This window comes from Eretmochelys imbricata, chromosome 4 (genome assembly GCF_965152235.1).
Source record: "Eretmochelys imbricata isolate rEreImb1 chromosome 4, rEreImb1.hap1, whole genome shotgun sequence".
Classification (NCBI taxonomy): domain Eukaryota; kingdom Metazoa; phylum Chordata; order Testudines; family Cheloniidae; genus Eretmochelys; species Eretmochelys imbricata.
This window is the reverse complement of record NC_135575.1, coordinates 35,153,170-35,167,402: the sequence shown is the minus strand read 5'-3', so window position 1 is coordinate 35,167,402 and position 14,233 is coordinate 35,153,170. Positions and strand designations below refer to the sequence as shown.

The following is a 14,233-nucleotide window of genomic DNA, read 5'->3' as shown; positions in this document are numbered from 1 at the left end:
AATGATAAAACAGAAAAAGGAGTCTCTAGTAAATATTGTCAATTGTATTGAAATTGAAAATACTTAGGAAGGGTCATTTTCTGCGGATTATACGCATGTAGGTCATGTGGAACTTGTCTACTTTTATTATGCAGGTATACCAGGTAGGATGGTTCTTGTTGTTTTTATGGAATCATTTGCTCAATAAGAGAACAATGGTGGCCCAAGTATTAAAATTGGGAGATACAAACCATTATACTTCAGTATGTGACTAAATATCCTGCTTGGCTCAACTTTTATCTCCTCAATGAATTTAATAAAGATGTCATGTACATGGTTTAATCTTGGACTTTAGAGTTATGATAAAACTGATCTTTTGACTTACTATCATCACAGTCCAAATTTAAACCCTTTCTGAATTCTTGTAGATGGGCAAAATACTTAAGTGGTTAAAATCTGTTAACGTGTAGGACTTATCAAACTTCAATAGATTCCATTCTAGATGAAACAGTTAAACCTCTTGACTATTGGGACATTTTTCATTTTTTCTTGGATTGCTTTGATTCTCAGAACAGATGCTCTGCCTCAAGTGAATTATTTGTGTTTGGAATATTTTTGTGAACTCTGTAGATAACAAAGAGAATGTTCTTACAAGCTGAAATAGAAATGGATGAATGCGTTGCAAGTGTTTGTGTTTTTTCCCTACCTGGCATGGGAAGTATTATAATATCTGTCTCTCTATCCTCAAGCAGTTTGTAACATGGAATTTGAGAATGGTAGGCATCTTTTTCTCCATTGGAGCTGAGCTGTCTTGTTTGTTCTGTGCAGATAGCTTTTTTTGAATGACGCTTGTTGATACAGTGATTCTGTGTGTGATTATAAGGGCAGTGCAAATGTGTTCCAGTGAGAAATACAAATGGGCAGATTGATTCAGAAAACATAAGTCCACCAAACTTAAGATTGGACAACGTTTACTTTGAAGGCTAGGATAGGTGTCCTTTCCAAACCCAGTCCAGGGTATAGTTTGCCTACAATAGGCATCAGTTTCCTTAATGTACTACAAAGCCCACAATAGGGCTGTTGCAGTCTGTCCTGGCCAGACATTTGTGAAATCTGTCTCTGGGACTTCCCTGGGGATGAGTGATGATGATGCATTTGGGAGTGCCCTTAAAACGAGATTCACTAAAGGGTCTGAGAACTGAAGATCTCAGGGAAGCAGAAAGTGCTAAATTGGCACACCACGCACCATCTCTACAAATGTAGGGAGTCCATTCGAGGTCAGAGGGCAAGCGGTCAGGGCTCTGAGGATGGTTGGGAGAGGGAGCAAAAAGAGAGAATCCTTAAGTCTAAGCAGGGGAGATAAGCCTGAGACTTCTGTACTAAGGGGAGTGTAGTTGAAAGAAGGATGAGACGGGGGAGGGGTTAGAAAAAGAAAGATGCAGAAGATACATTCAAAGAGAGATGGGTTAAGGCAGTGGTTCTCAGTCAGGGGTATATCAACTCATCTAGATATTCGCCTAGTTTTACAACAGGCTACATAAAAAGCACTAGCAAAGTCAATACTAACTGAAATTTCATATAAGACTTGTTTATACGGCTCTATATATGATACTCTCAAATGTAAGTACAATATTTATATTACAATTGATAGTTATGGTAAAAATGAGTCAGCAATTTTTCAGTAATAGTGTGCTATGGTACCTTTTTGTATTTTTGTGTCTGATTTGTAAGCAACTAGTTTTGCTGAAGCTTTGAATTTGAAGACAGATCAGATTTCCGAAAGGGGTACAGAAAGTAGAGTGGAAAGGTTGAGAGCCACTGAGTTAAGGTATATGGAAAGGTGTGCCCACACGTGTTTGAGTGTATCCAAGTTAAGCCAGGGCCTCAAACTTTTTGCTCATCCATCATTTAATGAGAACTAATTGCTTTACGAGTTGCTCACCTCTCCACGTGTGAATACCAGTAAACTTGTTACAGCTCCACTGTTGGTGATTTAAAGTTAGTTTTCATTTGAAACCCTGCTTCACGCTGATCTGTCTGCTGCATGAGACTTGGAGACTGGATTCTGACTAAGCTTAATAAAGTTGTTTGAAAATGGCATGCTGCAATGCTGAGCTCAGTGCCTGGCATTCCAGTGTTTGGAAACTACTCTGTGATCCTCAAATGCATATGGCAGATTTGAAAGCGTTACAGAATGGTCTCCAAATGTATTTTTGTGGTGATGGTTTTAAACAGATATTGCCTATTTGTTGGGAAAATGCTTTTTCTAGAATAAATCTTAAGGTTACAACTTACCAATGGTAAAAGTTGCATTTTTGGTGGAGAGGGTGGCTTCAGATCAATGAATTGATAATGAAAACATCTTTCTTGAGCAGGCAGGTGAGACAGCTTGTATACTCTGAATGCAAGCATCCTTCGCAAACCCATAAATGGCAGCAACTTCTGTACGGAAAGTGGAGATTTCAGATTCCTTTATTGAATTTTTATTTTAACAGAATCAAAAAAGCTGCTTTTTCTCATTATGAACTGAGAATAACTACTAAATTGCTGGAAAGGTGCAACTAAAAAACAAATTTACAAAAAACCTACTCTAGATTGTTACACTGAAATGTGGAAATATTTAACTTGACATGTACAAGAACTGCGACTGGCATATCACTTAATGATTTGCACCCTGCCATTTGTCAAGTTCTCCACTAGTTAAGGAGTGATAAAATAATTAGGAATAAAGCTGGGAGAATTAAATATCTTTATTTGCAGCTTTCAACAATTTGGTAGGACTAGCATTTAGTTCAGCAGCACTCTCAAACATGAGGACAAAACCTGAATAATTTTTATTTACAATCAAAACATATTAAAGAGGCTTATTTTGATTTTGTGTGTGTGTGTGAAGCTTAAGTGGAAGATGAATTATTTTACATTTAAGTATCAGGAATATTGGAGCAAAATGCTATTAAAAAAGGGGATGACATTTTGAATAGTGGGTAACTAATGAATCCAAAACCAGAAAATTTATTTCTAAATAGTAGTGGAAATGAGTGAGACGATGACACGAATAATGTAAACTAGATCAAACCTGCTTCCATAAATAATATAATACATGGAAAAGAACTTGGTCAGATAGTTTCCTGGCCGATGTCATGTAGAAACATAAAGATGAAGTACACATCTTATCGCTTGTGTGGTAAAGCTCTTTAAATTGCTGTTAGATGAGCAAAAAATAAAAGCAATCCAGTGACAGATTGGAGAGTTCAGTAAGTAGAGATCCTGTAGGTGTGGAGAACATAAAAAATGTGACCCTGGATGTGTTAATGTGTCAGGAGTTGTGGGGGGTGGTTATTTACTTTACTTTAATGCTTATAAATTTCCTTTGTGGCTCACAGTGGTGTTCTAGTAAAGTGTGTTTGGATACAGGCAAGGTGGCTGGCAGCAAAAATATTTTTGAGGTGTAAACATTGTGACCCTGGCAGAGAAGCAAGAGAGAGGTGTTCACTCTAGTATGGTTTATCAATACCCTAAACTATAATGGTGAAAATAATTACCCCGCCACTTTCCCTTAAAAATGGCAATATGACTACAACAGTGAATCTAATTCTAAGTCTTAAGTGACCAGCAAAGTGCGTGGTCTCCTCTGATGCTTTATGATGTATGAAGCTTATTTACATTTTTTAAAAAATCTGTTATCACATGAGAAATTTAGGTCTTGTCTACCCTGGAAGCTCTCTGTTGGCTGGAGAACTAGGGTAATGATGATAACATGTGTTGAGTGAGAACCAGGCCGCTGAGCAGAAGATAATTTGTCAAGCTATTTAAAATGTTTTTGTTGAAACAGGTGTTAATATCAGGGACTAACATTTTGGAAATAGGTATCTTTTGTTGAAGCTTCAAAGAATGTGTAAAAGCACATATGGACTTAACGTATACAGCAGGTCTGCCAGAAAACCAAGGGGAGATCAGATTTGATAGTGACATTTCTAAGGTGAAAGACAAACAAGAAGGAAGAAGTCTCCTCCCTTCAGGTGTTCAAAAAACAAAAAATGTTTTTAAAAAAAAAATTGTCCTATTCAGGTTACACGTAGAGAATACAGTGACACCTGTTGGGAGAGATGAGGAATAGAGAATTCTTCTACTTATCTACTACAAATGCCAAAAGATAACAGAATAACCCTATTAAGTTTTTGTGCCATGTCTCCATCTGTTACCTAGGGCATAGTGTGTGGTTTGTTGCTTTTGATTTTTAAGGGACCAGTGGCAGGTGAATCTAGGGTGAACATATACATTTTCTAACTTTTTTTTATAAATTTAAGGTCAAAGTGATTCCATGGATTTAAACTATTATGTTGATTGGTATTGAAATCCCAACTTGCAATATTTGCAACCCACATACTCTGCTACAAGAGCTAGAAAGTGAAATCAGATGAGCTATACACAAGTGAAACTGACTTGTCCCTTTTCATACTCCAAACTTATGAAGTCCAAAAAGTAAGTAAATCAGTGTTGACTAATTAGAACCAACATTTTTAATTAATAAAACAAAACCCTATTTCAAAGGAAATTTCTGTGAGGCAGGGGTTGTTTTACAAGATCTTGAAATGTTATAATCATCCCCTCCATAGACAATATTAAAACAAACAAAAAATTTTAAGGTGTTATTGGAAAGAGGGGGGAATGGGAAACTTTTGCTCTAATTTTGACCTTTGGGAAGGAGGAGGGGAGGCTGCTGATAGTCCACCTCCACACCTGCTCGAAATCGCATGGTTTAGTGAATTTAGCACCAGACAGGCAACTGAAGTTCTGAGTAGAACCTTGTGTAGAGGATGGAAATCGTTTCACAACATATTTTAAGATTTCAAAATCTAGATTAATTTCAAATGAGAGGGAAACCTGAAAAGTTCAGAATTCTCCTTTACAAAAGTTATAAGTAGTTTCAAAATCAAAATATTTTGTCCTAAAAATGTTCAAAACATCCTGTTTTGACCTTCAGAATTTTTTCTTTTTTTCCCCTCCTGAAATGAAATTTTGGCAAAATGAAGCAAATCATGAAGCATTTCAGTTTCAATGGAACTGCATATTCCAACAGAATATGGTTCCATTGATGTTTCTCTGACCAGCTCTAGTCCTGAGTTTTATTTCCCCTCTACCACTGGCTGGCATTTTATAGTACTTTGCACTTAGGAAACACTCTAACATTATGTAGTAAAGTAAACATGAAAACAACCATCTTACAGATAAACAACCTAGGCTCAGAGGTTTTGACTTGGCAAAGTGACTTCTGCAAATTGTTAACTGAGCCAGTCTCCTGAGCCTGATCTGGTACTTAAACAACTAGCTCTCAATGCCCCCCCAGACCAGTCTATTTATTTAATCTTTGATCCTCTCCCCAGTTTAAAGTCTTTGACCCATGAGCAAAAATCTGAAGGTGTGCAGGGTTAAGGCTTCCACAGCTATACATATAGGTAGGGCCCTACCAAATTCATGGTCCATTTTGATCAATTTCATGGCCAGAGGGCTTTAAAATTAGTCATTTTCAGATGTTTACATCTGAAAGCTCACAGTGTTGTAACTGTGAGAGTCCCGATACAAAAAGGAGTCGGCCGGTTGCAAAGCTGTTGTGACGAGGGGAGGGGTGGGTGTGTGTGTGTGTGACGGGATTGCCACCCTCACTTCTGCACTACCTTCAGAGTTGAGCTTTGACAGCAGCAGCCATGCAGCTTCCTGAAGTCAGGGGAGGTTTCTGGAGGTGGGTCTGATCTCCCCTGTGCTGCTGGGAGCACCCCAGCGAGGGGGCTCCTAGCTGCTAGTCCTGGCCTGGATGAGGAAGGACAGGACACCTCTTCCCCTGCATGGATCTGCTGATGTAGATTCATCTGTGCTATTATGTGAGCAGGTCCATTTACTTTTTCTGAGTCTGCTTCCTCATTATAAAAATAGGGATAATGTTTATGAAATCTGCTCTCATTTAGGTGGAATTAGAATTCTTGACACTGATTCCCAGCATATGCTTTTGGAAAGCACAGCCTCCCTCAGTATATTCAAAGGTCAGAAGGTAGAATTTTAGTGCAAAAATAGCTCCAGGTTCCATTGTGGAAAAATTTGCACTCACTTGAAAGTTGATGAAAGCTTTTTGTTAAAATTGTGGTGATATGTTTTTTTCTTGCAAATTTATCCCCTCTTGAGTTGTTGTTGTTGGTTGTTAGAATTGGAGACAAATGTTTATTGCTATTTGCCTTATGTACCTACTCCACTTGAGATCACAACAGAGATAAGGTTTTTGTTTGTAGCAGTTGGTGGTTGTTAGGAAATGATGATTGAGCCTTTGGTATCCATGGTGCTGGGATAGTGAGTTCTTTGCATTGCTACTTGCACTGGAAACTTTGGACTTGGGAAAGAGGGAGTTAATGGAGCTATGTAAAAACAGATGGCTGTAACGGAGAGATCGGAGAGATTTTTGTTCCAATATAAAATTATTTCTGAATTAACTCATTCATGAGCATAGGCTGAATTTTGAGGTTGGTTCTTCAAATCAGTGTTAAAAGTCTAACCAAAAACTGTACTTGCTATAGTTTAAATGACAGGTTACAGAGTAGCAGCTGTGTTAGTCTGTATCCACAAAAAGAACAGGAGTCCTTGTGGCACCTTAGAGACTAACAAATTCATTTGAGCATAAGCTTTCGTGAGCTACAGCTCACTTCATCGGATGCATACAGTGGAAAAAAATATGTAAGCTTAAATATGATTTACAAGGAAAAAAGTTTTTGCCATTTTTTGCTTCTTTTTTATCTGAAGAAATTTTTACTTGATTTACTTTTAAAGTATCAAGAATATCCAGTTTTCCCTGTTATTGCAAGCTACTTTCTTGGAACATAAGAGAATTGAAGGGAATCTTTCCTCCTGACACTGTCAGGTGCTTGAGTTAGTGTTGTGAGTTACAAAATTTGAAACCTTGACTAAATTTCCATCTCCTCTCAATTGTGCAGGTTTTACTTCCTTGATACTTGTGATATTATACTCTTTGTTCTATCAGACCAAATCTTTCAGCAGCAATAGTGTAGACATGAACTGAATTTCTAATGTGTAAAATAAAGCAACCCCTCCACCTCTTCTGAAAGGTTTATTCCTTCAAATGTTCATTATACATCATAAAGAAGCAAAAAAGGCACAAACCCATTTTTCCTCCCTTGCAGGTCTTAATATACTGATCATTCTTCTCTCAAAGAAGCTGCTGGAGTCTTGGCTGCCTAGAGGTAACCTGATGTTTTTACTATAAACTACACAGTTCTTGTCTGAAATGGAAAGAACAGGTCCAGAGTTTCCAGTATCATCCCTTCAAACACTGTAACAGTGATAGTTTGAGGGTCATCTTCAGGCTCTCTAGAATGCCTTTAACAAAATCTGCTGCTGGTCCCACTCTACACCAGTGGGAGGGAGCCCTAGGGCTTTAGGTATAGCCACTGGCACTTTAAGCCCTGTCATTAGGTCATTAAGTCAGTAGGTTTGACTCATGTCATATAAAACAGCAGCAGCTGCTGCTGCATCAGCATCACGCTAGTAATCCCACTGTAACTACCAGCAATGGAGCTGAACTGGTGCTAGCATGGATGAAGAAACTAAGAATTTCCTGGGTAGACAAGGCCTCTGTGTGTGTGTGTGTGTGTGTGTGTGAGAGAGAGAGAGACTTTAAATGCTTCAGTCTAAGAATGTACTAGTGGCTTTTTTTTTTCTTCTATTTAGTTGTGTCTTTAATATTGAGAAACAGTAGCAATAAGTTGGGCCTTTAGCCATAGTTCTGCAAACTCCAAAAGAAAATAACATATTTGGATTTCTAATTAGTTTTGCTCAGGAATAGTTTGACATGTCATTCAAAACACACTAATAAAAAGCAGGTTTTGTAATTGAAATCCTCCCCTCCCCATCCCCCACCCTCTACCCTACCCTTCCTTCCACTGCCCCACACCAAAGTGCTCTGGAAAAACCAGGCAAATACAGCCCATTTTAAAGCACATTTGTTCTCAAATAGCCTTTTCCGGAGGGCTAGTAGTTCTCCCTTTTATCCACCACTTCTTGTAAGGCTATTTACACACCCCACTTCCAATAACTGGTCTGAATTGGATGAATCTCTGTAATCCCCATCATCCTCCCTAAACTTTGTTTAATCATGAAGATGAGTAACTTTATTTTGTAATGTTCTGTGAGATGAAGCTGATAAGGCCTCGAGGGACTAGGATTCATTCCATTTCATTGCAAGGAGTAGGGAGGAAAAAGGTGCAAAACTTTGGTCACTCTTTTTTTTGGAAAGCAAAAATCATTTGTTTTTTCACCAACAGCCAGTTGTGAATCATAAGTCTGGGGTTGCTAGTTGCTGAAGTTCAGCTTTATCAAAATCTAAGAGCTTTTTATGTTTGAGTTTATTTCCATTGAAGTTACTTATTCCAAAGACAGAGAGGGGTGTGTATGTTTTCTGCAGTCTGATGTACAGTGCAAATGGCAGGCTGTGGCTCAGGCTCAAGACTTCACATATGTAAAATGTGACTTGCAGCACTTTCTTTGAAGCCTAACCACAGCCAGGGAACTGTAATTGCAGTCTTTGATTGCGCCGACTTCACTTGTGGATTGGGCTTTGCTGGGGCATGCCTGGCTTGGACAGACTTCAGCTGCAGCCCCCCAGTGAAGTCTCAGATGTGGGAAGTCTTCAGTCTCCTTAGCACATGCCTGTGGTTTCTTGAAAAGAATCCTGATTTGACCTGTTTTATATCTTTAAGGCAACTCCATAGTTGTTCAGGTTTTTTTAAAGGTACTGTTTGGTCTATCAGCATTAGAAGTTACTTTCAAATCCATAGCCTTAAAAAACAGGCAGCTATGGAAAACCATATCCTGGTCCTCATTTTCAGGGTAACTACTGTGTAATTTTCTGTAGTATTACCCTGGAAACAATAACTTTAGGCCTCCTTTTTAACACCCTCTTGTACAATTGGAATCACGTAAGCAGCCTCCTTTTACTGGGGGGAAAAAGGAATGAGGAGAGGTTATGAAAATGTGAGCCAGAAATTGCTACGATTGTACTTTGACTCAGAAAGTAAAGGTCCCAGTTTAAAAATGTAAGGCCAGAGCAAGGCCGTGGTCATTATTTTAACCTTATGACTTCAAAGACGGCTTGCTGGGAAGGGAAGGGGGAGGAGGTAGGGAATCATCTCAACAGAAGAGCATTTCATTTCCTTCAGTGAAGTAGACATTGGTGGCTGCTAATGGGGAGTAGTTCTGAATCCCAGCACTTGTATCAGACTGCTGTGAACTACTGGCCTGGCGCCTCAAGGCCATTCCTCAACAGGAAGCTGAATGTTTTCATGTAAGACTGAGAGGAAAACCTTCCCAGGAAGAGCAACCTGGACCAAACCTTTGAAAACCTGGGATGAAAAGGCACAAAGTAAATATAAATCTGCAGGGTGCTCTCACCAGTGTTCCTCTGCTGTTTGCTTGGCCTCTTTCGTGCTCCTTGGAAAGGTAGAGCCCTTCATAACTCTTTGATCCCCATATGTTATGGAGCAATGTGCTACTTAAAAAAAAAAAAAGGCAGGAAACTGAAGAGGCTTTTTTTAGTTGGGGCTTGGGATGGTTTTCCAAGGAAATAGGAACTGAATTAGTCAATACAGACTGCGTCCGTTGAAACAGCTGTTTCTTTGCAAAGGGCACAACAGCTTTACATGCTGTTTTTGTGGCTAGGAAGCACAGCACCAAGTGGAAAATTTCCCTTATTCAGCTAAGCAGGGAGGAGGGTGATACAGAATGTGTCAGCTCTCCCTCAAATTACAGATCTGAATGGATTTAGCAGCAGGATTTGCATTTTCATTCTAGTGCAGTTCTGCTTTTCTGAAGCAGCCTTGTTTATTCCATGTTTGTCAGCCTTCACCTTTTCTCTTCCATCAAAATAATGGTTCTTAGTGGACTTTATTTTGATAATTTAACTTACTGGTTGGGATTTAGGACCTGATCCTGCGCCCACTAAAGTAAAGAAACGTCTTGATTTCAGTGTGTGTTTGGATTTGGTCCCTAGAGAGCTTTAGCTTGTGTAATTGCTGAGTTAAAGTAATAAGTTAACCACCGTCTAACCAATAGCCAAGATGCACTGTACAAACACCTTCTATAATGAGACTTCAATTTAAACTGCTGGCAGGAATGTACTTCGCATTTTCCAGTCTGGCACATCGGATAAATATTTGCACCCTAAGTTTAGTAGGCTTTAGTTACAGCTCTGATGACATGATAGAGCCATTCAGCAATATGATTCTCTAACCTGATGTCTGATTTGACATATATTATAATAAACTAACAGCATTCCTGACCCTTGGAATAATGTGTACACTTAACCCATTTGTTTGCTTGAAAAGGGTTTACCATCTCTTGGCTTACCTCATCCACAGTGCTATACTATCTCATTTGTTAAATCACTACCACCTTTTCTTTAGTGTTTGTAATTCCCCCCCATCCCCCCCCACCCACCCCAAATGACTGGGGATGTTAAGAGACCACAGAAGGTGAAGTGGCCAGTTAACTGCTTATGCTAAACCATGTGTTTCACCTTTTATTTAGCAGAGACACTGAGTACCTTTTCCCAGACCCCATAGAGCAGCTCTGTGTAAACTCCAAAGCTGCTTTCTCTCTCCATGAGAAGTTTGTCAAATAAGATATCACCTCTTCTCATGGACAGCTGAAGAAATCTTTGGATTATCTATGAAGTCTGTGCCTGATATAATTTCCAGCAATTTTAAAAGCTCTTCTAATGAGAAAGTTTAAGTCACTGACAGTTGTGCAGTACTTGAAGGGTTACAGTTCAAGTAGATGTTGATGGCATAACAGCAACACTGAGATCACCATTCAAGATTGATCTTTATGCTGAAAATACCTGATTCACCATCTAGCACTGTGGCATGACTCACTAGACAAGCACTGGGAGGAGCTATTTTATAATCCTGCTGTCTGGGTCAGGAGGGCATGGGTGACTGTTGAATCAGCAGTTACATAGGTCTCTGTTTGAAAGGGGTAGCTCTTAGTCTTTATGGGTCTCTGTATTACCTCAACCTGGCTAACTATCAGGATTGTTTATCTCTGGACAGGGAATGAGCAGTACTTAAGGCTTGCACTGCTGACCTTCTGCATGCCACAATATTAGCTATTCCTAAAATCCTTACAAACTCTGTCAGATAATTGAGCCCTGTGGTCTCTGACCTACAAGCCATCCCCTAGCTGATAGGACAATTTGTTCTCTGTTCCACACTATATAGCAGGGGTTCAGAGGACACTGCTAAGCAGCCTCCCATCTGGCCTTCCCCCTAGTTGCTTAAATAAAAGACAATTTTTTTGTTTCTAAGGCTATGTCTACACAGGCAACTGAATGACACAAAACTTTTATCAGTCAGAGGTGTTAACCCCTCCCCTACCCCCCCATCCCAAAAGACAAAAATAGTTTCGCAGCAAGTGCTAGTGTGAACAGTGCATTGTCAGCAGGAGAGCTGCTGAACAGCCACTACCCTGTGTGATTTTTAGTGGCACAGCTGTGGCAACACAGCCATGTTGCTAAAAGTTGTGTAGTGTAGACATAGCCTAAAGAGAGTAGGGAGTGAGGCACCAACCAAGCTGGAGTTCTAATAGATGCCTACTATTGTCATAATGAGATGTGAGGCTGTCTAATTCTCTAACAAACTTCTAGGTCAATTGTTGCAAGGAAATAAAGCCCCTCACAAAAGGGAATTACTTCTCTAAAGCTAGGTCTACACTGGCACTTTTGTTGCTCAGGGGTGTGAAAACACCCCCCCCCCCACCTCACCCCATGACAAGTTTTGATGGAAAGCACTGGTGTGGACAGCACTTCACTGGCAGGAGCTGCGCTCCCATGGAGGAAGCTACTGCCCCTTGGTGGAGGTGGTTTATTTTGTTACCGGGAGCGCTCTCTTCTGGTGATACAGCCACGCCGTTGTAAGGTGCACAGTGTTAGACATCACCTAACACTTTTTGACTTTCACATTCTAGAGCTATGGGGACCTTAAATGTTAATAACTCAAAATAATCTGGTAAACATATAAAACAAGAGCTCTGAACATTCTACTTGGCTTCCAACAGGAGCCAAAGCACTGCTAGAAACTCAGGTTATTCCCAAAGCACTCCCCTAGTGCAGCTGGTCCATGAGATTACTGTGACCATCATCATAGGCTTCCCCTGAGGAAGACAGGTTAAGGTGTATTTGTTCAGAGGGCTCCTTGAAGATTGCTTCAAGGAAATTAGTTTTGGTTGACATTTTTCTCCTCTCCCTCTGTAGGTGGGAAAAGAAGTACTTTCTCAACGTGCAAAGTAAAGGCAGCGACGCCGGGACCCCTTCTGGAGATGGAAGCTTGTTAAAACCCCAGGTGTGTCCTTCATCTGTACAGACCACCCCCAGGGTCTTTCTAGGAGGTCGAATTCACCATGATGTCACTGCTAAAGACACTGAATCATAAAGACAATCACTGCCAAAACCCTTCACTACCACAGGACCCCAACCCTGATTTATAAAAAGGAACAAATGAGCATTTCAGAACTCCCAGGTCAGCAGAACATCTTTCATCTTCTCCTTGCACTCCTAAGCCTCTCTCTCCATACTGAGTCGGCAACAGGTAGGTCAGCTGTCTCTGCCTGCGTCAGCCAACTGAATAATGTAGACTAACAGCTACCCCCGTATAGCACATTGAAGAATGGAATTCATCTGGTTGAGGAAGACGCTCACCCTTTTTTTATTTAATGGTGCAAAAGGATCAATTTTGTTTTAGCTTTAAGAAACTTGAATGCTTTTATATTTTAACTTTTTAGTTTCTAATGTCACTGGTGTATATTTTACTAGCTGTGAGCTTTTAAATAAGCTTCAAGTATCTGATTTTTTTTAAAGGGTTTTTTTTTTCTGCCAGAGGAAAAAACCTGTATGGAAAATGTGGCTTTTTGTTAAACTATTTGTAACAAATAGTGGCCTCTCAGTCTATGTAATAGAGTGTCCTAGAGAACTAAATAAATGTAACATCACAGTCAGCTGGTCAGTAGACATGTCACTCCTGTTTCATTTACACTCTATAAACATAAGCAATACATCCAGTAAATTCAACTGCAGTGAGTTCTCACCCCTTTCCCTCCTCCTTGTAAAAACAAAAAGCCGAGCACTTGAATTTACTTCACTTGTTCTGTATTTGTATCTGTTTGTTAGCCTGTTAGTGGGATTTTATGCCAGTTACTGAAATGAGCATCGATGTACCCATTTTTAAAATAGTAAGGCACAGCCTCTGCCAAAAATACTGTCAACTGTATTTTTTTTGTCATTCCAGTTTGAGTTAATGTGCTGAGCATTTGTTTTTTTAATAAAAGCTTTGTAATAAAACATCACTTGTCTGGTTAAGAGTGATTACATGATCTAGCATGAGCCATCTCTAGTTTAAAAGGACTGCAGAATTCTTAAGATTGTTCTAGCTGAATCCATATTTTGGGGCTTACAGATCTTCAGCTCAACATCCCTTTTATGGGTAACATGATTCTTTTACTCACCCAGCTGCATTTCTAAGGGTCTTGGGAAAAAATAGGATTTTTTTTTTAATGCACCTGAAACCACCTGTCCTCATAATCTCATCCTGGGAATGAGGAAGAGGTGGGGCTGGCTCTTCCTCAGACATCTGACCTAAAGGGCCCTCACTCTTTTTCTCAGTTTCCTACTGAGAGGTACTGAATGGTCAGTGTTAGCCTTGCAAGTTAGAGGCACATATTCCATTCTTACTGTTGTGTCCAAAAAACTTACCTACAAGCAAGGGTCCTGAACCTGCCAACTGAGTTCATGTAGTCAGAGGCTAGTGCCTAAATATGAATCTTATTGATGTCCGTGGGGCTGGATCCAATTGGAGGTTGCGGGCCCTGGCTGGTATGGTGAGCTTCTTTTGTATTATCTCTGAACTATTTTCCTGAAAGTTGGTACTTCCGTGAATACACATTGCCATGGACAACATGAGGTTGACTTCACTGCTGGAAGAAATGCACACAGAAGGGTTTCTGGAAACAGCATCAGCTCTTCTGTATTCTGAAAAATGCAGGGGTGTAGTATTTATTGGTGTTATCAGACATTCACAGATTTTAAGATCAGAAGGGACCACTACAATCATCTCTAGTCTGACCACCTTCATAAAAGGTGATAGTACCTCATCCAATAGTTCCTGCATCAAAAGCATATCTTTTAGAAAGAGCTCACACTTCAAGG

At 39.8% G+C, this 14,233-nt stretch overlaps 1 protein-coding gene across 4 annotated transcripts in view; it reads left to right on the top strand.

Moving 5' to 3' along the window:
- Positions 1-13,331, top strand: part of LEF1 (lymphoid enhancer binding factor 1) — a 98,174-nt gene extending 84,843 nt beyond the window's left edge. For all 4 annotated transcript variants that reach the window (XM_077815121.1, XM_077815119.1, XM_077815120.1 and 1 more), the window contains one exon: positions 12,287-13,331. In XM_077815121.1, coding sequence (XP_077671247.1) covers positions 12,287-12,366 — 80 coding nt within the window. In that variant the 3' untranslated portion in view covers positions 12,367-13,331. The remainder of the gene's footprint in view (positions 1-12,286) is intronic.
- The last annotated feature ends 902 nt before the right edge of the window (positions 13,332-14,233 follow it).